Below are 24,601 nucleotides of genomic sequence, written 5' to 3'. Positions count from 1 at the left end.
CAGTCATATATATCAGAAGGATCTGATAGGTATTTTCTCCACATGACATCACACCCTGCAGACAATTATAATAAAACTTTAAGTCTTCTACCAAAAAAAAAAAAAAAGAAAAGAAGTGTTACAAATGTACCTTGCAGATATGAGAAGTAGAGAGCAATTTCACTGAGGTACGCTGCAATCTATGACTTATACTAGAAATAAAAAATTTTTAAAATTAATAAGAAAGGGTAATTGCTAAATGGAGTCCCATAGAGGCAATTCTCATCACTTATCTTGTCATTTGTCTCCATGTTCACAATCAGCACACTTGTCCTGATTGTTGTGATGCTGTCATGGAATATAGACAAGGTGTTCTCTTAGGTGTGCCATACTTGCATCCCAGGCTATTCGCAGATGGAACTCTTCAGTTACTAATTATGTGTATGCACATTTCTAAGTGCTTCCCTTAACAAGGATAGATTTTTTAAAAACATACACAAATATTTAGAAAAAATAACTTGATCCCTCTCTAAATAGTATTTATTGTTATCATGATCATAAAGTTATCAAGCTGTGGGCATATCACTTCGACATGATCATCAGCAACTTGTCCAAGAATAGTTAAAGGAATGACGAGTATGTTTTGGGGGAGCTGTGAGTCCTTGTTAAAATTTTGATCCCAAATCCCTAAGTAGGAGGAAGGGATGGGCAAATCCTCTGCTTGTGAATTAGCTCCACTTTCTAAATTGCTTCTGCCAGAAATAGCTTATGCTAAGATTAATAGAAGTAGAACCATAGAAGTACAGGGTTGGGATAGTCCTCTGGAAAACTGAGTGTCCACTTCCCTGCCCTTGCACGAAATTGAGTTTATCTAGATAATCCTTGACAGATGTTTGTCTAAGGTTTAATTTATTAAGAATCTCCACTCTCAGAAAAAAAAAATGAAAAAAACACAAACAAACAAACAAAAAAACCCACATAAACCTCTCTAATGTTTTTCTGTGGTGTGGTTGTGGTTACCAATATGTGACATTTTAAAATAAATTTTCTAATATTTCTGTCTCCCACAATTTGAACCAGTTACTTCTTAACCTAAGCTCAGCAGCCATGTGGAACAGCTGAGCACCTTGAAGGAGCACCCTGAAGTTTCTTGTTTGTTTTTGCTCAGTCAAATAAACCCCATTCTTTTGGTCTCTCATCACAGTTCAAAAACTGGATATTGTACTTTAGCAGCAGCAAAAACTCCTAACTAGTAGAAATAGCACAACTGCATTTAAATGTGCAGAGCGCCTGTACTTGTATCTTAGATTGAACTTCCCTTCTTGACACTGGTGTCACGTTACTGACTCATTTTTACTTGTCAGTTTACTATAATCCCAGATCATTTCAGCCATACTTCTAGGTATTCAGTTATTCCCATCTTGTATTTGCGCATTTAGTTACTTCTTTAAGCATTATGTTTTGTACTAATTTTAATTAAAAAACCGAAAAGCGGACATAATCTCAGTTTGTGAAGTTACCTTTGAATAGTTGCCCAGATGCTTGTTTGGTTTCTCTGAAATTTGGAGTATACTTTAAGGAAGGGGGAGGGTATTGCCAGCTGAGACTTACATGTGTCAATAATAATTTTAATGTACGACAGTATTCCAGTGAAATTAATTCAAATAGGAATTAATATGCAATCTGATAGTAAAGTATAAAAGTGTAGTAAGCGAGTGTAACTTTTTTTCATAGTGTTCCTGTTTGTGCAATAGGATGAAGTCCATTTTAAGGGTCTTTTACCTTTATGCTATGCCTTTTCCTTCTTATTCACAAAATGGTATACTAATGGAATATCTGTGTGTTGGGTTCTTATTCTGATAGCTCGCATCAAACTCACTTCATACCATCTGCTGGTGGGTCTTAGACCACCTTTGGTAGATCTGCCACAGCTGAGGAGCTGCTGACCTACATGTTAGTAAAAAAAAGCTTACTAGAATTACAAAAAAACCCCACACATTACTATCTTTCATAGTGCATCCTTTTTTAAACAGAAAATGAAATAAGCAACTTAGTAGAAATAACCTTATATATGTGTGTGTGTATGTCAGCTGAACATTGCTGACATACCACTGAAAACAAGTAAGTTCACTGACAAACTGATCCTAAATCCTTCATCATAATAATGAAGTGGTTGAGGGAGTGTTGGGCTCTCAATTCACTCTGCTGATTAACAAAGAATATATTGAGGCTGAACCCTACAGCACTTAAATACCTCTAAGATACAAATGAGACTTTATCGTCCCTAGGACTGCTGCTTGTGTGTTCTGGCTGAGTGCAAGTAATGCAGCAATCCAAGCTGCTGTATTCCAATCTCTGTAAAAGCTAGGAATGAGGGTTAAAATTGTCAGAGCAGTTACCATCCAAATATCTCATTTATCATAGTCATATAAAAAATAATTTCTCACAGGTGTTTTATGACATATTTCCAGTATCTAGCATGACCCTGTTAGAACTTGCTTGTTATTTGTATTCATTCATTATATAAGTAAGAGCATTCTTAGCTCTTGTAAATGCTTTTATGTTCTACTTTCTATCAGATACATTATAGATAATCTAATACACTGTAGTATTTAAATGTTTCATTTAAAATAAGCTTTGTGTTTTCTGCTATTTCCCTCAATCGTATTTGCCTTTTTTTCATATATTATTTAGCCAATACTGTATTTCTGTGTGATTAGAAACATCATAGGTTTAACAGAAAAAAGTTGTTATATTTTCCAAAGAAATATATCCTACCATCCCCTTCATTGTACCTTTTAATTGTTTCATGGGTGTTCTCACTTTATTTCTAAGCATAAATGATAGAATCATTGTTGTTGACTTGATCTTATGTTTACTTTAATAATAAATGCAATCCAGGTATGTAGTTGTTGTGGTTTGTTTGCTTTTTTTTTTTTCCCCTAAGCAACCCATGCTTATCAGGATACTTCATTTTCCTTTGATTTTGTGCAGAGGCAACCGCTTCGCTTATGCCTCCCATCAAAACAGGCTCTTGCCTGTCAATGGATGGGCGCCGACATGAGAATGAGGAGAGCTGGCACGATGGCTGCAGAGAATGTTACTGCCACAACGGACGAGAAATGTGTGCCTTGATCACCTGCCCAGTTCCTAATTGTGGTAACCCCACCATACATCCAGGGCAGTGCTGCCCATCATGTCCAGGTAACGTTTTCTTCTGTATGCTTTGTAATTGGGTTTCAGTTCACATGTGCTCTGTTTCCTGGTACATGAAAATAATCTCATGCACTATTCAGTAGTAGATATGTATGAAGGTTTTTATGTCCAAATATAATATGATGAGTGCCTTTCATTAAGATTTCAGGTGAAAAAATGGGAACTTAAATATTTAGGGGGGGGATGCATGTTGTGGGTCCTAACATGTCAATCTTTGACACATTGAAATCTTTAAACTAGAAGTTTCTAGTCTATATTAGCTATAATAGGAAATTTGTACTCATATGCAATTTTCTTACCTATAATAGCTAGCAAGCTATTACTTTTTAGCTTTTTTACCTTGTGGAGTTTTACTGACATTTACCTCCTGATCTGTTTCACAACCTCTCAAGGGAGTGCACGTTTAAACAGGTGTCTTAAGTAACTGAGCATTATGGTTCTGTGGTGTGAGGGAAGGTTCCTGTGCCACCAGCAGTAGAAGACTATTTTAATGCTTTAGGTGGGAACGTCAAATACAATTAGTGTTTCATTCCAATACAATTTTAATAATAAGTGTTAATATGAAAAACACCTATGAAAGATGTTAGAGTGTGGATAGAGTATAAGATCTGAGATGGATACACTAAGGAGGATACTCCCACCAGATATGCACACTCAGTACTGTTCTCTCCCCTAGGAAACGTCAGTGTGGAGAAAAAAAAAAAAAAAGAAAAAAAAAGATTCGATTCTGAGTATTGTTCCAGGAACAGCAGCCAAACAGTAAATAATACAGAATATTGTGTTCCTAAAGTCATATCACTGGACAGAGATGTTATTTTCCACTTGCACTAGCTGGAATGTAGGGCTGCACAGAACTGTTGAGTACATGCAGTAGTCATTCACCTTTTCACAATGATTTGTGAATTATTGTAGGGGATGGTATACTTCATACGGATGGGGGCAGGTTAGCATGTCAGTCTTACATTAGATAAACATTCAGAATTTAAAATGTAGGGCCATTGTTCCAGTTCCAGCAATTCTGTTGTTAGATCCTCAAGACTCCTTAGTGATTTCACTCTGCTGTCAGCATTCTTGTGTGTATTGATTTACCTAACACATACAGAACACCTCAGAGCATTCAAATAATTTTTGTCTTTCAGCAGCACCAGTGGCTAATTACTTTGTGTACAGAGGATGAGTGTGGGTACATAATTTCATAAGCCTAATGTTCAGTTAGTGGAAGAAAGGTCAGTATGAGATAAGCAGTATGAGATTAGTAGTATCTTCACACACTGGACATTTCTTGTGGGTGACATCAGTGTTCGATTCTGAGCACCAGCAATGTTGATCTCTTGTATAAGCAGTTGTTTACCCGGTAGTGTCTGTTCCTTTGAGATGTAGTGTCTGTTCCTTTGTGATACAGTGTCTGCATGGGTTTCTCTGTTTGACATCCTTTTCTGCTTCAAAGGTACCAGTCACTTAGCTTCTGTGTTAGCAAAATCATACTTGGTCTCAACTCTTACAATGCTAGGACAGACAGAGCATTTTTTTAAAGTGATTGCATATGTAAGTGTATGAATTAATATGGCCAAATTAGTCCCAGTGTGGTTTTGCTTCCCCCACTGAGGTTTTATATTTGTTAGAAATGTACTTCTGATTTTATTGTGCAATTTATTGATTCCCCGCTGATGTTGTTCAATAAATATCGTGGCTTTTAGAGAATAGGAATGCACTTTGGAACTGTGAGACTGTGAGCACGTCACTTAAATGTGTCTGGCATAAGGATATTGAAATAATTAGCAATCCTGATGTACTGAGTTTTGAATTGCACCGTTAACCTATCAACAGGGAAGTGGCAGCTCTCACGGGTAATTTTTCAGACTGAAAAAAAAAGTGGTTACATTCAATTCCATATTTAGTTGTTTGTCAACAGAGCAAGATGTACCTTGACAGCTACAACATTCATTATGACCATGTTTCTCTATATTAAGAGGCTTAAGTGAATTGTCGCAATGCCTGTGAAAAGCTCTAGGTTTCCTGTAGCATTTAGAAAACCATTAACTGCTAGTGTTTTGCAGAACCATGCTATCCAGAAAGTATGTATTTGTTTGGCTGGTTGCTCCTGCAGGAATATGGTAGTTCTACATTTATAGCAATTCAGTTGCAGTGATGTATCAATATCAATGCTGATAAGGGAGCAATAAGCAATACCATGTGTACAGCAATACTATCTGGTTATGCTTTTCTGATTGTTAACAGTGTATGAGCTGTAGTAAAACATGCCTGTGGTTCTGCAGAGAACTAAATGCAAAGGAGATGGCAGAAAATTTCTAGGACATAACTAGTATTGCCTTTGCCATGGTGAGTCAGGAAGTCATTACTTAAAATGTAGTCTATTGTTCCAGCTGAAATAAAAACCAGACAGTGACACAGCAGCAGACCAGCTGTCTCACTTCAGGTACATGCTACTGAATCACATACATGGTTCATAAATGTAAATAATGGGAGAGGTATAGCATAAGCAAATCAGTGAAAGGTAAAATAATTTCCTGAAAGAAAAAATGCACGAGTACTTTGTGAATGGAGTAAGATCATCAGGTTCCTTGAGTTCCACTGAGCGTTCTTCAGAAACAAACACAAATAGTTGAGTGATGTGTCTTCTACATGGCAATGTCATAGAGCAAAGGGCACAAGTGCCGTTCTCCAGACAATCACAGCAGTGCTCCAGATGTGGAGAGAATCACAAGCCCTTGGTGAGCCTTCAACTGCCTAAATGATAAGAGGAGCTGCTATCCATTTAATTTTTCTGTCCTTAATCCACATATTTGGATTAGGATGATGTTCACATTAGGCATCTTTACAATTAAGGAGGAGAGAGGGACCTTCAGCAAGTGGTTTAGAAATGCAGAGTCATTACCTGGAAGTCATTTTCTCTTCCCCTCTATTCACAGCACAGGAACCCCGAGGCAGCTGAGTTTTTAACACGGGCACCTATCTTAGTTGTCTCATCTTAGACAGGTTGAATTCAGGCTGAAGGACATCACCACTTACAAGCCTGAAGCTTCACATTGCAGCAGCATGTAGCTTTCAAAGTCATGGGTCCTGTGGTTGAACAAAACATCTTGTCTGAGGCATCCCCATTCCTATACACAGTGCATGGAAAAAGCAGGTCCAAGTCCCAAGCAACCAGCATGGTGAGCTGGCAGCTATTATTGTCACTATGTGAAGGGGGCTTCAAAGCATTTTAAGCAGGCTGTGGGGATGAAGTTCATGGCATAACCTTTTCTTGATGGTAAGTGCCTAAATGCTTTTGAAGTGCAGGACAAGTTTATTTTTTCTTTTAAAACACCAAGAATTAAAGAGAGTTCCCCCACTTTTGTAATACCCCAGTACTTGGAGAACACTCATGCTGAACGAGGGAAACAGTTTCAGTTCCTTTCTTAACTTGAAGGAGGTCAAATCTGTTCTCTAAACTGCCTGGGTGAATCTTTTAGCCAGGGCTGTAGAGGAACTGTAATTACTTATCCGAAAAGGACCTAAGGCTCATTTGGTGAGATACAGTCACTGGAAATATGAGTCTGCACACTGTGGCATCTCGTGTTACTTCAAAGACTGCAGAAAATTTGTATGTATTTATTTATTTTAATGGAACAAAGTGATGAAGCACTTCCACTAATATTAAGTGTATATATGTCTTTAGGGGGTTGAGTGAAGGATTCTGTATTTTTCTTTTTCTTTTTCTTTTTTTTTAATATGGCATCAAATGGTACAGACACATATCACTCAGGAAACTTAAAGGCAGACAGTTGAATCTGGACTTCCTAGATCCCAGATGAACACCATACTTATCCATCCTTTCATTAATTGCACTAATGCTAATATTTAGCAGTTAAGAAACTGTCTGATCAGTATAATTTTTCAGAAAATGACAATTGTCTCTTGGAATTCCTACATCACAGATTGGTTTGATTTTTTTTTTTTTTTTTCTGAAATGGCAAGAATGCTTAAAGGTATCTCTGATTTATATGAACTAGCATTTATTCAGATTGATTCTCAAATTGTTTCTTGTTAATATTTTTTCCATTTTCCGTAAGATAAAGGTGCCATAAAGTCAAAAGAGCTTAATTAAGAATACATTTGTAGCTTGTTTTGTTATTCCTATTTTTTTCAATAACAACAGAAATTATTAATCGTGTGTACATTTCTTAATCATTAAAGTCACAGTTATTTTTGCCTGTCTTCCAATTCTGTTTATCGCAGATGAAATAATTGTGCAGAAGCCGGAGCTCACCAGTCCATCGATCTGTCATGCTCCCGGTGGGGAATACTTCGTAGAAGGAGAGACATGGAATATTGATTCTTGCACTCAATGTACATGCCACAGTGGACGTGTCCTGTGTGAGACTGAAGTCTGTCCACCTCTGCTTTGTCAAAACCCCACCCGCACGCAGGACTCCTGCTGTCCACAGTGCCCAGGTATATATTGATAACCAGCTTTTATCAGAGTCCTTTCTTCACCCGAGAATGTGTGATGTGAATATTGACTGGTTTGGTATGTGCACACTTTGTTCTTGTGGTGCCTTTGTTCTTTAGCAGTTTGGAGAGGGAGCCCGCAGTCCTGTGTTTCAACTGCAAGACTTGACTGTGTGCAAGAGACGTCTTATATGTAAAGGGGAGCTGTGGCCCTGAAGTTTGAAACTTTTCTCTGAAGGCAATCTAATAGTGTCAGGGTTGCATGAGAACCAGAATCCTTATTTGGAAGGTTTATGAAATATGCACTGGCTTGTTTATGGAAACATGCTGGACTAGAAAAACTTCGAAAGCAGTCAAAGTGCTAGGCAGATACAGGCTGTTTCTTTTCCTTTCTACAAACCTTGGTTTCTATGAACCTTTCTACTACTATCTCGTCTATTTGTGATTTGGTCTCAAAAATACTTCTGTTTGCTTTTACCTTCACCTGGTATGATTTGAGAGTGACTTGAAGGCAACTGAGTAATATCAAAGCATTCCAGCCTAGCAGGTGTGCCAGATTCCTCCTAGGTTGTCTCACAGTGTCAAGAAGGTAGCAGGATTTGCTTTCCCCCAAGGAAAGAGACACAATTATAAATGAATGTGAATTCCTATTTTACATGGCAAATGTGGAGTTTATTGCACTGGAAATTTATAATTTCAACCTGTGAATTGTATATAAACTTACTGAGAAAATATTTGTCCTTATTAACAAAACAAAATATAAAAACTTTAGGAAAAAAAAAAATAGGTTTTGCCATTTCTTCTACAGGGTGTTCATTGGTTTTGGGGGTGGTGGTTTTTTTCTCCTGACAAAAGATTTTCAGAAAAAAGTTAGCCTGTTCTCCTGACTTCCATTTTTCTGATTATTAATAACAGTGAGCATTTGCTTAACTTCAAAGTACTGTTTGGAGTGGCTGATCTTTCCTCCCTGTATAAGGAGCTGTATAAGGAGCCTTAGTCTCATAACTTACACGGTTAGATTGAGAACCTGATCTGAGTGCCCTTCTGAATCCTTTTTTGCCTTCTACTTTTCTTATATGTTCTCTGTGCATACATATGTATTTCTTGATCCATAATGCCTGTTAAGATACAGCTTCATTGCAGAAATATGTGTCCCAATGTGTGGACATGAGAATTAAAGCAGACTCATTGGCATTAAGCTGAAGCCCAATCAAGTTCCGTTTGTTTCTCAACAGCTTATCATTAGCTCATGTAAGTCCACTAGCGAAGGCGACAGCAGCATAATAGCTTTTCACTTGGCATCATTCAAGGATTTGAACTGACATGGCAGAAGCTGGGGTTCAAGTTTTAGATTTAAAATTTAATCTCTCTAATTTAAGCTGAATTCCTATGTATCGTTCAGTTCAGAGCATTCACAGTGACTTTCTGAGGGGCTGCTTCTGATGGCAATTGTTTTTCACTTTGCTCTCCTATTTTCCTTTTTTATTTTTTTTTTCTTGAGTGAACTTGACAAAGGTCTACATGAACTTTATTCTAGAGCATATCATGAGATCCTCGTCACGTGTAAGGACTGAATAGGCACAAGGCTCTGTCCTTCTAGTTCTTCTGTAGTAGTGTGTTACATTCCATTGTGTTCTTCAAGGGTGAACCCTCTGTTGAGGAAATATGAAAGAAGTTAGCTACTCTTAATTTCAGTAACTTAATGTGTTAATGTTTACAGATGAACCTCTTCAGCCCTCTTCATCAAGCAATGAGAGCATGCCCAGCTATTGCAAAAATGATGAAGGAGATATTTTTCTGACAGCTGAGTCCTGGAAGCCCAATGTCTGCACTAGCTGCATTTGCATGGATGGTGTCATTAGATGCTACTCTGAGTCTTGCCCACCAGTATCCTGTGAGAGACCTGTTTTGAGAAAAGGACAATGTTGTCCTTACTGCATTGGTGAGCAAATAAAAATAGTTAATAACTTGCTGTTCCCTTCTTGAAAATAAGAAAGAAGTTTTATTTCCCAGTTGAAATATGTTTTCCCTATTTCGGGGAGATGCAGTTTGTGTCTTCAGTTGAACTGGATAAGAAAATCTGCATAGGGGGCTCTAAGGATCATGATTTGTGTAGAGGTGCAGGAAGATATAAACATAATTTGCCTGCAAACTTGAGAGGACATCCTCCTGAAAATTTGGTAATACACCTTACTAGATGAAAACATCCCACAAAATCATGCAACTTAAAGGAAAACCTGCCAGGTAATATCTGTTATGTCAAGATACGTGATAATATGAGGAAAATATTGATTACAACTGCAGAAGATAAGCTGAAGCATTATGAAATTACATGAAATGGAGAAGTGTTAATAAGGCATTTAAATTAAAATACAGGAAAATCCTGAAGTTCATCGAAAATAGTTATAGAAGACCCAAAAGAATATACAGAGTGTTTTGAAAAGGTAGACCCAGTTTCAAAGCAGTGAGGTTTCAAATTGGGTCCATTATTTTGAAATACCCTGTATTTGAGAAAAAGTTTGGGAAAATATATATATGTATTTTTTAATACTAAAAATGTATTATATAAAGAATTGAGTGCTGTGCTGTGTGTTTTAAAATTGGAGTTGAAGTCAATAGTGGATGCTGTAGATAGTGAAAATTGTTTGGCAATTTTAAAGTTGCAGAATTTGAGAATATTGATCACTTTTTCATTATATTTTTAATAGGAGTATTTATTTACAGATGACTTTTTTATTGTTTCATAGTAAGCACAAAGACTGTAGAATGGAAGCTGCTGATAGGGAAGAATTACATAATGAACTTACTCAAATTAAGTCTTTGTAGCATTGCTGGAAAGCATTCAGACCTTACTTCATTTCCAAAAGTAGCAGGGGAGTTCCAGTAGAAAAGAATTCAGTAAAAAGGAATATAATAAAATTGATGGCTTTAACTGTCATTAATTGAACATGTGTATCGACTCACCTATCTATAAACAATACAGTTTTTCATCAGAAAACTGTCAAAAAGGTTGTGAACTCCTTTCAGATGAGTACTATTGATATAGCTCTTGAAATCTTTAATTTATTGCAGATAAAATATCTTTAATAATAAGTGATACAAATTTATAAGATATGCCAGGAATTCCATCAACTAAATGTCTGGAGAAGTTAGAAGGTATTGAAGTTTCAGGTGCCCTTGGAACCCTATATATATTCCTGGTGAGGACGTTTTGAGTGGAAAGGAGTATGTTATCCTATTACTATTTTCTCATTGTGGTTTGCATAAAAAATGGGGAAGATTTAGTTTCTTTGACAATTGGTTTCCTGCAGGTTTTTCTTCCAGTGATTGCCTTTACAACTGTGAAGATCATTTTAATCCAGAATACATTTTAATGTTAAAAAAATACAGAGTGTAGGCAAAGTTGTGCAATCAAACCAGTAGAGTCAGAACATGAGCTTTAGCACTGTCCTGGAGAGTTCTTTAGGTCGAGGAGGGCATGTGCTACAGGGACTAGTGCCATAAGCTACAAAAATAAAACCTCTAGAACTTTGTCCCTACCCCTTGCATGTCAGGTTTGCAAATACATACAGAACGTGTAGATATGGCTTTAATTAATTAACTTTGAATCCCATATAGTTGCACAATATTGCAAATACTGAAATGTTTGAGCTGTAGAAACTCAATGGTTTGAACTACTGGCTAAGCAATACAAAATACAGAAAGCAGATTGTGATTAATGCTCACGTATGAAGATTTTCAATGGTGATACATTTTATTAATCTAAGCTATACTATATTGTCAGTGTGTTTTATGGTCTAAATAACTGAAATTCATGGAAACTTACTTTCTTAATGGCTTCTATGAACTGTGTAATCTTGCCTGTAAAAGGAGTAAGATCATGCACTTAATTTTTATCTTCCTGGTTCTTACTGGTTTACTCTTCATTTCTTGAGAACTCTGGAGCACGTCTTCGTACAGATTCTTCCTGTTTTCATGTAATAGCTGATAAAGTGTTTAATCAGCAAACTCTGTGGAAACAGGCCTTATTCATTTATTGGAATTTCAAAAATTATACAAACTTTCAGCACTGTATTTTATTGTGCTTCTTTCTGCATCCAGATCTGGTTAATGCTCAACAAGTTAGTAGAGATTCAAATTCAAAATTTTACAGGCCTTGGATGCTTTGTTGTTTGTCTGAATCATCAAATTAATCCTGTGGTTCAACATTCTTCTTTTTCATGCAAAGAAAGATTGATTTGGAAAGATAACCTTCTAGTTTAGAGTGGATAAAGGGATATCTATTTGATTATATACAAGATTAGTCTCCTGCAGAAAACAGAGCAACAACTGTTTACTAGATGAGATTGGTTTACTGGTGCAGCTAGAGAAAATTTGAGAGAATACGGGTAGAGCTAGACACAGTGTTCTGAACTGCATTTTTGTGTGTGCGTTTCCACTGTCCTTGAGTACTTGTTGGTGTTGTGGCCTTCATCTTCCTCCTGTGCACTTATACATGCATAGAGAAGAACACCAAAACAGGAGACATACACACAGGATAATACTTTCGTAGGACTTAAAAATGTTGAGGTTCAAAGGTGCAACATTGCTGTTGTGACTTTACCTTGTTCATTCTCCTAACAAATATTTACTGTTTTAAATTGTGATGTGTTCTTTACAAACTTGCAAAAGCCTGACCAAGTTAAGGGACTTTTCCAGCCAGACCAGCTGCTGAGTGGAAGAAGGTGTCCTGAGTGGGGCAAGGTGGTGCTTTGGGAGCAAATCAGCCCTGAGTGCACGGGGAGGGCTCAGCCTTAGGTCTGCAGAGGGGTGACAGCTCAGGCTGTGTGCACCTCACCCTCTCCACTGCCATATCCGTTTTCTGACCAACACGGGGCTTCGCTGGCTCTCTCTGCCAACATGCAAGTCATCTGTGGAAGACCCTAATGTGATTTTTACAGCTCACCATCATTTTTTCCTCCCACACTTCCTTTTCCATGTACACCCCATATTCGCTTAAGAAATCCTCTACTTGGAGAGGTGGGGACCCATACTGACAGCCATGGAAGCCATGGGATACCAGGGCTGTTTGGAACACTTGCACTTTTTTGATAATTCCATTAGTATTTTCACAGTAGTACTTCTTGCATTTGAATTTAATCTATCTGCATCTGTTGCACTGCTCTGCTGACTGTTAACCTTGTTATTCCAGATGATGTCAGTCTGTTATGTTGTCACTACTTAAAGCTGTACTGATGGCCAAATTATTTAATAAGACTTTATATTTGGGAGGTAATTCTGACTGACGTACTTACATATGTGATCAGTGTGAATGTTAAACCAGTACTTCTCTGACAAGAAGTTACTTTGTAATTTCATTCTGTTATCTCATGTGTATGCTTAATCTGCAAATTCATGTCATCAGCAGGTTTCATAATAATTTCTACCTCTAAGGAAAAAAGGTAGCAAGAAGCTAAGATGAAAATGAGATGCTGCTTGGCTTTTGGAGGTTGTGGCTTTATTATGATTATCTATAGAGGGCTACAGCAGACAGAAACATCCTAGGCTAAGTAATTAATGACTTTCTTATCAGCGAAACAGAAAGTATACTGCAGACCACGTAAAAGGCTTGCATAGGATGCCACATAAAAAACAGTCGTGTATTAAATGCTTAGGTAGAAAGCAAATTAATCTTTTAAGTGTTTTCCCAAGACCTACTTGCTACATCAAGTCCAGGTCCCTATTAAGTACTGTATCAAAATATATCTGAAAAGTTGTTAGCTTTTCAGCTCTCAGTCTTTGAGAGAAGTTTTCTGGAACCTTACTTTTTCTGCAGGCTAAGATCACACCAGTTTCTAATTTATAGAACACTAACCATGAAAAAATGTACTGATTTTGGTTATTGCCCTTTTCCTGAGGTTTTCCATGTAACCACTTACAGGGAATGATCAGATCCCCTTTGAGTCTGTTCTATCATAATAAATAGTCTAAGCACTTCTAGTTAGGTCACTTGAGGGTTGCTTCATCCTTCTTGGCATCCTGCCTAATATTTTCTTCAAGTATTCCAGACCGAGTTCATCTTTCTTGAACCTTCGTAATGAGAAAAGTAGGTAGTTCGGTTTTTTTCCATAGTTAAATAGGAATTACTAGGAAACCAGGAGGAGGAGGAGTTGGCAGTCTCAAACAGTCAAACATTAAAAAAAAATCCTTAATTTTCACAGTACTTTTGATATCATCATTTCTTGTACCAGTCATCTGTCCTCTTGCATGAGGAAAATGAGGAGAAGCAGCCCAGGCTAATTATGTGTTTTATAAAGAATCCAAAATGACACATTTTAAACAAAGATTTTCTGGAAGACAGAGAGAGGGCCTTTTAATTACAGCTGGGATTTCTTTGTAGCTGCTGTTTCACTTTTGCATTTGGGGAATAAATCGGGTTTGTGTGTACCTGGCCATTACCGCCTGGTCACACCGCTTTGTTTTCCTTCAACAGAAGATACAGTTCCAAAGAAAGTGGTCTGCCACTTCAGCGGGAAGACATACGCTGATGAGGAGCGCTGGGACATTGACAGCTGCACACACTGCTACTGCCTGCAGGGTCAGACTCTCTGCTCCACAGTCAGCTGCCCACCCCTCCCTTGCGCTGAACCCATCAATGTGGAGGGGAGCTGCTGCCCCATGTGTCCAGGTAATGTGATGCTGGTTTTCCAGGACTGATAAGAAGTCTTTTTAATTGGATTTTGAACGTCAGCCCGTGTTTGAACAGTATTGAGATGACAACAGACATTTAACCTTCAGGAGAATTAATATTCTTAACAGACAGGCACACTGTGCAGACATATAGTTTGAATTTTGCTTATGTTGAGAACTGTGAGCTCAAAAATAAGTTGCTTGTCCCTGCTCTGTCCTTTCACAAGGTTATGGAAGTACACTAGTGAAGCAGGAAAATTAATATCCTTACATCTTCACAGATTCTGTCAGTGATTAACATTTCTGTCCTTTCAAAGTTTCTTCATTACTTTTCAAATATCATATTGCTTTATTTATCATTTTAACTTGGCTTAAAAGTAATATTGAATTTTCTTAGCTATGGACACAAGGGATATAAGAATTGCAACTATTTTTTAAAGCTAGTCCTGACATTCATCTGCAAGTGTTGGCTTATCTTATGCAGTCAGCTGGTAACTACTTCCAACAGGACAAGTGGGGAGATTCAGCAGCACCCCCTCCTGGAGTTCTCCTGCTTTGACGATTACAAAAAAAGGCAGGCAAAGAAACCAGCAGTGACCATTTACACATCAGCTGGGAAGATGTAGCCTTCCCTTGGTCTTTTTGTCCTTTAGTATCACAAAGGAGCAAGGGGCATTCAAGACCTGCCTGGACACCTTCCTGTGTAGCCTCATCTAGGTGTTCCTGCTCCAGCAGGGGGATTGGACTAGATGATCTTTCGAGGTCCCTTCCAATCCCTGACATTCTGTGATTCTGTGACTATAGTAATGTGTGTATTCTGAAATGGTTTTTTCAAAAGCAAATTTGTCCACAGGACTATTATCATCCCATTCACATTAGCATAACGATAATGGCAGCAGGTATGGATCCCCTATACAGTATGAAACGGATTTTGAAACAAAATCCTAGACTAGTAACGGTGAAAATTCTGAAACAAGTGCAAGGATTCATGGGACAAAGCACTGCAGATGGCCAAGTGTATTTTCTGAACTAGGAGCAGCACTGGGAGGGTAAGCAGCCTGTAATTTGTGAAACACGTTTATCTCATTTCACAGAGATGTATGTACCTGAACCTACTAACATCCCCATTGAAAAGACAAACCATCGAGGAGACATGGAATTAGAAGTACCAAACTGGCCAACACCAAGTGAGAATGATATCATCCACATTCACAGAGGTAAGATCTCATATAAACTGTGCTAACTTAGGTCTGTGTTTATTCCTTGTGTTTTAATGCATCTGCTTGTTCTATTCAGGTAGCATCTGTATAATGCTTTGAAAAGGTGGTTATCTGAGAATATTCTTCCGTGCAGAACACTTACATGCATTTTGCTTTGGGTAAAGATGAGTCAGTATATTAGTTTATATTTGTGTAATTTGGTCTCATTATCATTCCATCTTCAGCTTGGAAGAAACACCTGTCTTGATATGATGGAGTTCTATAAAATTAAGAATGCAATAAAATGATGAATGAGGAATGATTCTGCAGTGTCTCTTCCTATACAAAAAATAGAAAGCAGGCTGTTGTCAGGCCACTGGAGTTGATAGACCTTAATTTGATTGATTTGACATCCTTATATTGATAAATGAAAATAGGAAAACATGTACCACAACTTAACAGATATCATAGACACATCAGAGTTTAAAAAAAAAAAAGCAACACTTCACATGTAATAACACTGAATTAATAGAGTTGTTTAAGGATGTAAGTCCATCTTTTGTTTAAAACCACGTTGAAATTGTTATTCCAGGCTAAGGGAAACACTCTTATGACACAGTCTTTGTTAATCTTTTCCAACTGAAGGACCTGTATGTATTTTTTTTTAAATCTAAGTATGATCTCATAGCATGCCGTTGTTTAAAGAAAGGATGCACTAAATGTAACTGCTTTGCAAAATTGTAAGCTTACACTTTTATAATTACAGCACTTTCATTTCTCACAGGCATTAGTAGCTAGCTTGCAACTATCCTGGCTGTGGATTTTAAACACACACTGCAAACTGTGTGCTAATGTTATACATGTCACTGAAAATTACCATTCTTTGCAATTACATGCAAAACTTGCTACAGCACTCTGTTTTCACAGGCTGAGTGCTACAAGCATTGTAACACGTTCTCAACAAATGTAAGAGTTGTCTTAATAGCTTTTAAAAGGGAAAAAAAATATAAATAATAAGGACTTTCATCCCAAGACTTCCAGGTTTGCCTCAGCATAGAAACACAGGCTGATTTGGTTGTGATCAGGTAAGATGATGCAAACACAACTGAGCTAAGAGGTTATTGTCAGACTCGCTTGTTATTATGCTTTAAATTCCATCACATTTCCTCTCTTTTTGATGGCCTTTCCCCAGATAACACAGTCACTATGCAAGATACTTCCTTTCAGTTGTTCTAATTTATATAAATATGGTGACATTTTGTGAGAGAAAGTCCTAATTCATATGAGTGACAAGATCCACAACTGAGAGTTTTATAATTACGTTCTTCTTTATGATCAAGGCCCATGTATAATTAAGAACAAATGCTCACATTTGCCTTGCAGACATGAGCCATCTCCAGGGAGGGTACAGAGGGGGCAGTGGACCGCACCCAAGTGAAGATGCGTCAGTTAGCTCTGTTGCCTTGGTGACAATTCCAATCATGATAGCGCTGTTACTGATCATCGTCCTTCTGCTCATCAATCAGAAAAAACAGTGGATTCCTGTCTCCTGCTACAAAGCTCCAACAAAGGTGCCATTTATGTCTATTTCCAGGCTTTCACTTTTTAGGAAAACAAGATTAACTAGAATATTGTGTGGGATGCAGTTGGGTTTGCATCATGTGAACTCTCTTAAATTATTTTCTCATTATGTGTTACAGGATTTTATACCAGTCAGTCTGTTGGTATTTATTTAGACTCCTAAATTACTTTTTTCATGTACCAAACTAAAACATTTGCTGTTCCATATAGTAATGAGTTGTCACTAGATAGAAATCAAACTCAGCAAAAAGTTTAAAAAAACTCCAACCCTGTATATGTGTAGATAAATACATGCAATTTTCTTATCTACAGACAAACTTTTAAGAGAATATTTTGCTTTCTTAACTTTCATCTGCTTTAAAAGTCTTCTCCAACGTCAGGTGCTGTATGTACTAGTAGTGTTTGTCACATTTTCTAATAACTGCATCACATAGTTCTGGGATTAATAATTTAAGAGGGTTCTCTTAAAAAAACATTGAAGTATTTCACCAAAAAAAGGAAGAAGCAGGTAGCTTGGGAATGAACAGTGAAAGAAGTGGTTTGGGTTTTTTTGAGTAATGGTTCCACAAGCAGACTAAGCCCTTACTCCATATTCAAATGCCATTTATATCAGTAGTTCCCCAATTTATCCCATTTATGCTTCCTAATTCTAGTCAAACAGACTGTCCACACTTTGAACACAATTTGAGGGCATCTTCAGTTCCACCTAAAAAAGTAATACAGCAGGGCCCGTATTCTTTCTGCCACTGCTGCAGAGCCTTTTTTTTCTTTTTTTTTTTTTTTTAAAAAAAAGTCATTTCTGGAAAGCTTACAAATACAGTCAGAGCATAACATTGATTTCGACTGTAATTAAATAGGAAGCATGAAGAATTGGTATTATTCCTCTTCTAGTTTTTAAGACAAGTAAGCAATACCAGTTTCTATATTTCTTAAGGATTCCATTTAAAAATTCATTTTGAACTAATAGATTCGCTCATAAACTCTCAGAAAGGCTGCTCTCCATCCAAGTGTTTTGTGACAAAATGGTTGAAGCTGAAGTGAAAGTCACAACTTCCTAGCTGTGGAACTATAATCAATAATGCTATGTACTTTTTAACTTATGGAACATCGTTTTTGTCTAACACCTCTATTGCTGAAACATGGTTTTTTCAGTGTCACCAAAAGGCATCATCCGTATGCTAAGTTCACTTTAAGCCACATGCAGATTCAGTGCATGTCTGTGGATATACTGGAACTTGGGTGTCTCGTGAGGGTCTTTGCCCTAAATATCTTTCTTTTAAGGTTTCTTCAACCAAGTGTCACTCTTTAGTTTCTTCAGTTCTTTGCTGGGTGACTGATGGTTCTTGGTAATAAATTTTGTCAAGTTTGTTTTAGCTTATGTTCTTTCTGTTTAAAATAATCTACCTATGTCATAAAGAACAAATCAACAGCTGTGCTTAATTCATATCAATACCAAAAGAAATATGATAGAAAAAAGCTTGAAATGACAGATTGACTGCTAGTGTTTCACCCTGGTTCCATTAGTATCAGTAAACCTCAGGAATTCTTTTTGAAAACAGTCTGTAGACTTTTGAAGATCCAAATGTAAGACATTTTAAAATAATGTTTTGTAATAAATAAATGGGTAAAAACCCCTTTTTGTTATAAGGGTTACTGAATGTAAATTTTTAGTAATAAAGACCCTTCTGATTTTCTGATTTAAGTCTTGGAAAAAGGAGCTACGTCAGTGGAAATTTTTAAGATTTGCTGTCCACGTGTATGCTTAGAGCATGAGTATGCATACACATTGTCACTAACTTCATATGTATCCACAGAGTACTCTTACTGCCTGTCCTCCTTCACGCTTAACCCACAACCATTTCAGGTAATGCGCACCCAGAGTTTTTTCACCTTACTCTCAGCTGCAGAATCTTCCAGTTGAAGGATTCTGAAACAGAGGAATAGCAGGACTGGAAAGCCAGGACACATATAGCTCAGCTCTTTCTTTGAGCAATGCTTTATGTGTATTCATGCTGGTAGACATTACATACTCAAACGCTCATTCATTCATGCTTGCCTAAAATTGTATCCCCTATACTACACTTATAAGCAGGTAAGGACAACTGCTAAGTGCCACATCAACACTGGCATCTCCATAGTAACACACTGCTTTGCAAGGGTATAAAGCTTAGCAAATACTAGAAAAAAAAGTGGATGTTTTCCTAATTAAGGAAGTAATACATAAATCACCTCAGAAAGGAATACAGAAGGATTCCATAGGACACTTCATGCCAGGAATTAACTTTAACAGCTGAGATCTGTCCCATTCTCTTAGTGGAACTGCAACCAGGAACAAAACATTCTTGAAAATGATGAGCAGTAGAGAGGCTGTTAATGTCTTGGAAACAAGGTGATCCACATCAGGGGCAACCAGGTTAAGTGCTTGTGTGGTGCTAGACTAACAAAGAGCAGTTTAACCAGTCCATCTGGGATAGGAGAATACCAGAGCTCCACTCAGAAGATGAAAAGTGGTGATTCAGAAGAGTGTGTTAGCTTGTTGTTGTGCCTGGCATAAGCCTTTGCCAAATTGAGCAAAGTCAAGACTCTTCCAATGACTGTTTGATTTTATTGTGCTTATGGGCTCGAACCACAAAGACTTTTTTAATTACATGCAGAATAAAATTTTTTGTAATTTAATCAATATTTCCTTTCTGTTTTAACAGCCTTCTTGTCTAAACAATCAACTGGTGTATGTGGACTGCAAGAAAGGTACCATGGTCCAGGTGGACAGTTCTCAGAGGATGCTAAGAATTGCAGACCCAGATTCAAGATACAGTGGATTTTACAGCATGCAGAAACAGAACAACCTACAGGCAGATAATTTCTATCAGACAGTTTGAAGAATTGCACCCTTACCAAGGATTTAAGAAACAGAGAGAGAGAGAGACTAAGTCTGCTATTAAAATAAAACTAGAATTGTGCACTTGCTTAGTGGATTGTATTGGATTTGTGACTACATGTACAGCTCTAAGACCTTACTGGGATGAGCTCTGACTCCTGCAATGTGCCAGAAAAAGCATTCCCACTTTTCCTTGAGATAACTGACCAAGTGTTTTCTTAGAACCAAAGTTTTAAAACTTGTTAAGATGTATTTGCTTGTAACATAGCTATAGAGGTTTTTTTGGGAGGGGAAATCAGGGGCTAAGGATAGGCAATGAGGTAAAAGGAAGCTTCAGAGAAGAGAAAGCTGGTCATGCTTGGCTGGAGAAGAAAATGAATAAGAAATATTGCTGAGCAGCAGGATAGTGTTTTTTCTTGTTGCTCTGAAATTGCACCTGTTGCAGCAAAGCCTAATCCCAGGTGAAAAAAAAAAAAAAATGAAAAGGTCTGATATTTTTTTTTTCCCAGCTGTTGCTACAGTAATATACTCGTAGAACAGAATTTGTCACATCACAGGTGTGGTGTAGCTACAAATATTTTTCTATATGATGAGAAGCTGCAGTAGTTAATGAAATAGCAAGGAAGAGGTTATAGCAGAAAATAAAGGGTTGGTTTATTAAGGATGTATAAAATTATACCTTGTGCTGCTTTTTGTTTTTATTTTTGTTTTTTTCAAAGCTGATTGGCTAGATTAGCAAATGACTGAGGCCTAAGTAATTCCTGATATGAGCACTGGATCTTTTGACAGCAGTATTGAAGGAAGGAAGGAAAAGTCAAGAACACCATGCAGTTCCAGGGGCTTTTGTTTGTTTGTTTTGTCTGTTGTGGTTTTGTTCTGTTATTTTGTATCACTCTCTGGTTGTTCATACAGGAGAAGGAAAAATATTTTTGTTGGACAAAGCTCTTGCTTACAAGAGAGTAAAAAAGAGACTGTTTTAAGGTTGTTTTTTTCCTGTTGATGTTCTTATTTACTGGTATGCAGATTTAGAAACTACTTCCATGCTAGGAAGCTGCTTAATTTTAATTGTATATTACTCAAGCACCTTTTTTGAAGCTCAGAAAAAAAAAAGGAGATCATGCTTCTTTAAACTTAAGCATTATAGGAATATTTATGTAAATATAATTATGCTAAAAACGACAAAAAGTATTTGTATGTTTGTGTATATATATGTATATACAAATGCATGTAGGTATACATATGTATATATACGTGCATGTGTATATACACTATACATATATATACTGTATATATAAAATGCTATGTATACAGTATATATTTTTTCTATTTTTTTTCTTGTTGAATGTATTTTTATCTGAGAGAGATTTTACCCAGAGCAGAAAAAGATAAACAGGCATTCCGTATCAGTGCTTAATCGCTTGTGAGTTTAGGAAAGACAAGAAAAGAGCATCTCATTCTACCTACAGTTTGATTTGATTTGAAAGTGTTTGTGTGTGCGTGTGTGTGCTCTCTTGTGTTCGCGTGTGTACAGTACGTGCACGATTATAGCAGTAAGCGTTGCTCTTGCTACTTGCTACATTTCAGGGTGTTTCTTATTTTTCTTTTCCTGCTTAGCCTTAAAAAGGCTTTGCAATGAATACGTTGGCTAGAGACACTGATGACAATATACATGCAGCACTAATCAGCTCCATAGAATAACACCATCAGCTCCTGGATTTTCTTTTTTTTTTTTTTTTTTCCTTTCTTTGTTTTCGTTTTTTCAAACAATTGTTTGAAACAACTACTGGAATATTGTCCACATTAAGCTGGAAGTTTGTTGTAGCTTGCCTCATTTATAACTCTGACTGTATAATACAATGTTAACTTTCCAAACAGGTCTTGGCACTTTTATACTAATTACCCATTTGTGCATTGCCTTTTTTCTTTTACAAATGCTTGTCATAAGAGACACAGATACCCAGTATGCTTAATGTGAAAAGAAAATGTATTTTTTGTAAAGGAACTCTCAAGTATTGTTGTAAATACTTGGTCAGAGGTTGCTGAACTTTAAAACTGAAAAAAAAAAAACCTAATTTATTATTATAATGACCTAATTTATTAATCTGAAGATTAACAATTTTTTTGTTTTAAGATATCAAAAAGGTGTTCTAGCTGTTTGCATCCAAGAAAAAAATAGGTGTATCATTGAGGGTCAACATTTTTTCCGCTTATATAGCTTCAGTTTCCAACCACCAATAAGAAAAAATGTAGTCTCCCCAGTGTTTTGTACTCGATCTGATATTGAAACGGAGATATTTCTGTCCAGTTACTACAAAGATTTTTGTCAAGACAAAACATCCATTCCTTGCATAAGAGTAAGCAGTCTTTATCCAGAAATTGTAAATGCTTGCTTTTGTTTTACAATCAAGGCCATATTCTGAAAATATTAGCAGGATATAGGACATGGTGTAAAATGTTTTTTATTATTATTATTTTATTATTATTATTATTATTTTAAAGATATGATTTATCCTATGTGCTGTATCCATTACACTCTTTTACTTTGGTTCCTGTTGTGCTCTTGTAAGAGAAATGCAGATAAAATTTTCTGAAAAATAGATGCATATGTGGCACTTGGAGTGCACTACGGTTCAGCAGATTGCTTGTTTACTTTTTTAACTGTAAGGCGGTTTCTTGTAATTTGGCTCTTGGCAGCACAATAAAAAAATTTTAAACCTATTCATGCGTATTTTCTTAAATATTTATATTTATTACTTCTGCGCACAGGTCCTCGAGACATTAGTTTGTATCTTGATCTTGTGAGGCTTTTTCCCTGGGAGTAGGAATTCATATTATTGTCCTGCTGACCTTAGATCAGGACAGTTCAGAACATACTGTGGGTAAAGAACAGTTTTCCGTCACAGAAAGTTCTGGATTTTACACTAAAGAATCTTCACATGAGGGATTTGTGGAATTCCAAGTAGTTCCAGTACTCAGTAAAGATGCAAAGTTAGACCTTTGCCTTGCCATTGAGTCTGTGTGTTCTAGTTGTACCAGTCAGAAAGCCATAATCAATCATATTGGACTCTAATGTGAGGTCCTATAGAAAGTGTGTGGAGTCAGAATACATACTTCATGAACTTCCTAAGCCAGAGATCATCTATTTACTTATTAGCCTATAATTTTTTTTCTTCTATTAATTTGTAAGTTAATGAACTTAATATAAAAGTTCTGGTATGTAACTTCCTGAGGCAAGAAGTTTTTCAGCTTAACTACTTGCTCCATGAAAAACTGCCTCCTTTTCTTTCTTTGGACCTACCCTTTTGATGGTTTCATTTAATATCCCTGATTTTCTGCATTCAAAGAAGCAGTGGATCAGTTTCTAAATGCCACCGATTCATTTAGAGACTGCTACCTTCTCTCCATTTTTTTCTGTACTGAAAAGCCAAAAATACAATTCTTTGGGAGCCATTCCATACTTTTTGGCCAACTTTGCCATTCCTTGTACTTCCCATTCTACTACATCCATTTGAGATCAAGGGTAAAGGCACTGAAAACGTCCACATTGTTCAAAGTACACCCTGCGTCTAGCACCATATTTACTGTTTGGATTGCTACTGACTACTGAGTTGATGTTCTTGCAGAGTCAACTGCAATAATCCAAAATGCACAAGTAGTAACAGTTACTGCAAAGCCCATAATTGACTTTGACTAGGATAGGTGGGTATTTTTGTGCATCCCTTTACATTTATATATGCTGAATTTCCAGTAATTTTCTTTCCCTTGCTAGTTACCTGTTCCAGCATTTTTGCTCCTCCCTAAGATTATGGCTATGGAAGACTATGTCTTCTAGAAGAGTGTCTTCAAATTCTGCCTGCAAACATTTTTTCATCAGAATGAAACAGAAAACATCATTGTGCTGATGTATAAAACAATGGTGCATCCGCATTTGAACATGCAAGGCAGTCCTGGCCTCTGCCCTGCTCCCAGTGTCAGAAAGGATCGCATTTGGAATGCCTTTGTTTACTGCAGTTTGTCAGCTTGAAAAAGCTGAAGCTGAGTAGAATACGGCAAAAGTCTTTACCTCAGTGGCATGCAGATGCTTAACAGGGAATTAATTTTCCACTACGTCTCTTTCCAAACGCAAAGTATGAAAAGAAACTTAGAGGAGGCTGAAACCAGATTCAAGAAGTTAGCAGAGAAAAATCTTGCTATGTACTTCGGGATATCGGAAACTTACTGCAGCTCAAAAAAGTACTAGATAAAAAAAGCCCATCACCAGCTATTGCACATAAGGATGAAATACAAAGCTAGCACAGGATGGGCATGAGAGTGACTGTGCTGCTAAGAACCGAGTATCTCCAACACTTAGTTTTATATGTGTGAGGTGGCTGGAGGAGGGGGGAATGAGTCAAAAAGCCGCCCATCCGTAGGGTACCAGGTTACAACGAAACTGTTGCAAACACTTCTCCTTCCCCTTTCCCCTCTCCGGTGAACAACCCCTGCCGGACACCCGGCTTCCCGTCCTCCGCTCCGAGAGAGAGCTTGGGGGTAGCGGGGCGAGCTCGCCTCGGCACTGAACAGCCGCCTCTCCGGGCCCTCCCGCCGCGGCCGCCGGGCAGCCCCGCGCAGCCACACGCCCCGCCCC

At 37.3% G+C, this 24,601-nt stretch overlaps 1 protein-coding gene across 2 annotated transcripts in view; it reads left to right on the top strand.

The window, feature by feature from the left end:
* The window catches only part of CRIM1 (cysteine rich transmembrane BMP regulator 1), a 188,507-nt gene extending 165,815 nt beyond the window's left edge, over positions 1-22,692 (top strand). For both annotated transcript variants that reach the window (XM_071806186.1, XM_065834389.2), the window contains 7 exons: positions 2,974-3,183; positions 7,435-7,650; positions 9,368-9,589; positions 14,120-14,314; positions 15,411-15,533; positions 16,899-17,086; positions 19,799-22,692. In XM_071806186.1, coding sequence (XP_071662287.1) covers positions 2,974-3,183; positions 7,435-7,650; positions 9,368-9,589; positions 14,120-14,314; positions 15,411-15,533; positions 16,899-17,086; positions 19,799-19,975 — 1,331 coding nt within the window. In that variant the 3' untranslated portion in view covers positions 19,976-22,692. The remainder of the gene's footprint in view (positions 1-2,973; positions 3,184-7,434; positions 7,651-9,367; positions 9,590-14,119; positions 14,315-15,410; positions 15,534-16,898; positions 17,087-19,798) is intronic.
* Positions 22,693-24,601: the final 1,909 nt, after the last annotated feature.

Source organism: Patagioenas fasciata, chromosome 3 (assembly GCF_037038585.1).
Source record: "Patagioenas fasciata isolate bPatFas1 chromosome 3, bPatFas1.hap1, whole genome shotgun sequence".
Lineage (NCBI taxonomy): Eukaryota > Metazoa > Chordata > Aves > Columbiformes > Columbidae > Patagioenas > Patagioenas fasciata.
This window is presented reverse-complemented; position numbering and strand designations above follow the sequence as displayed.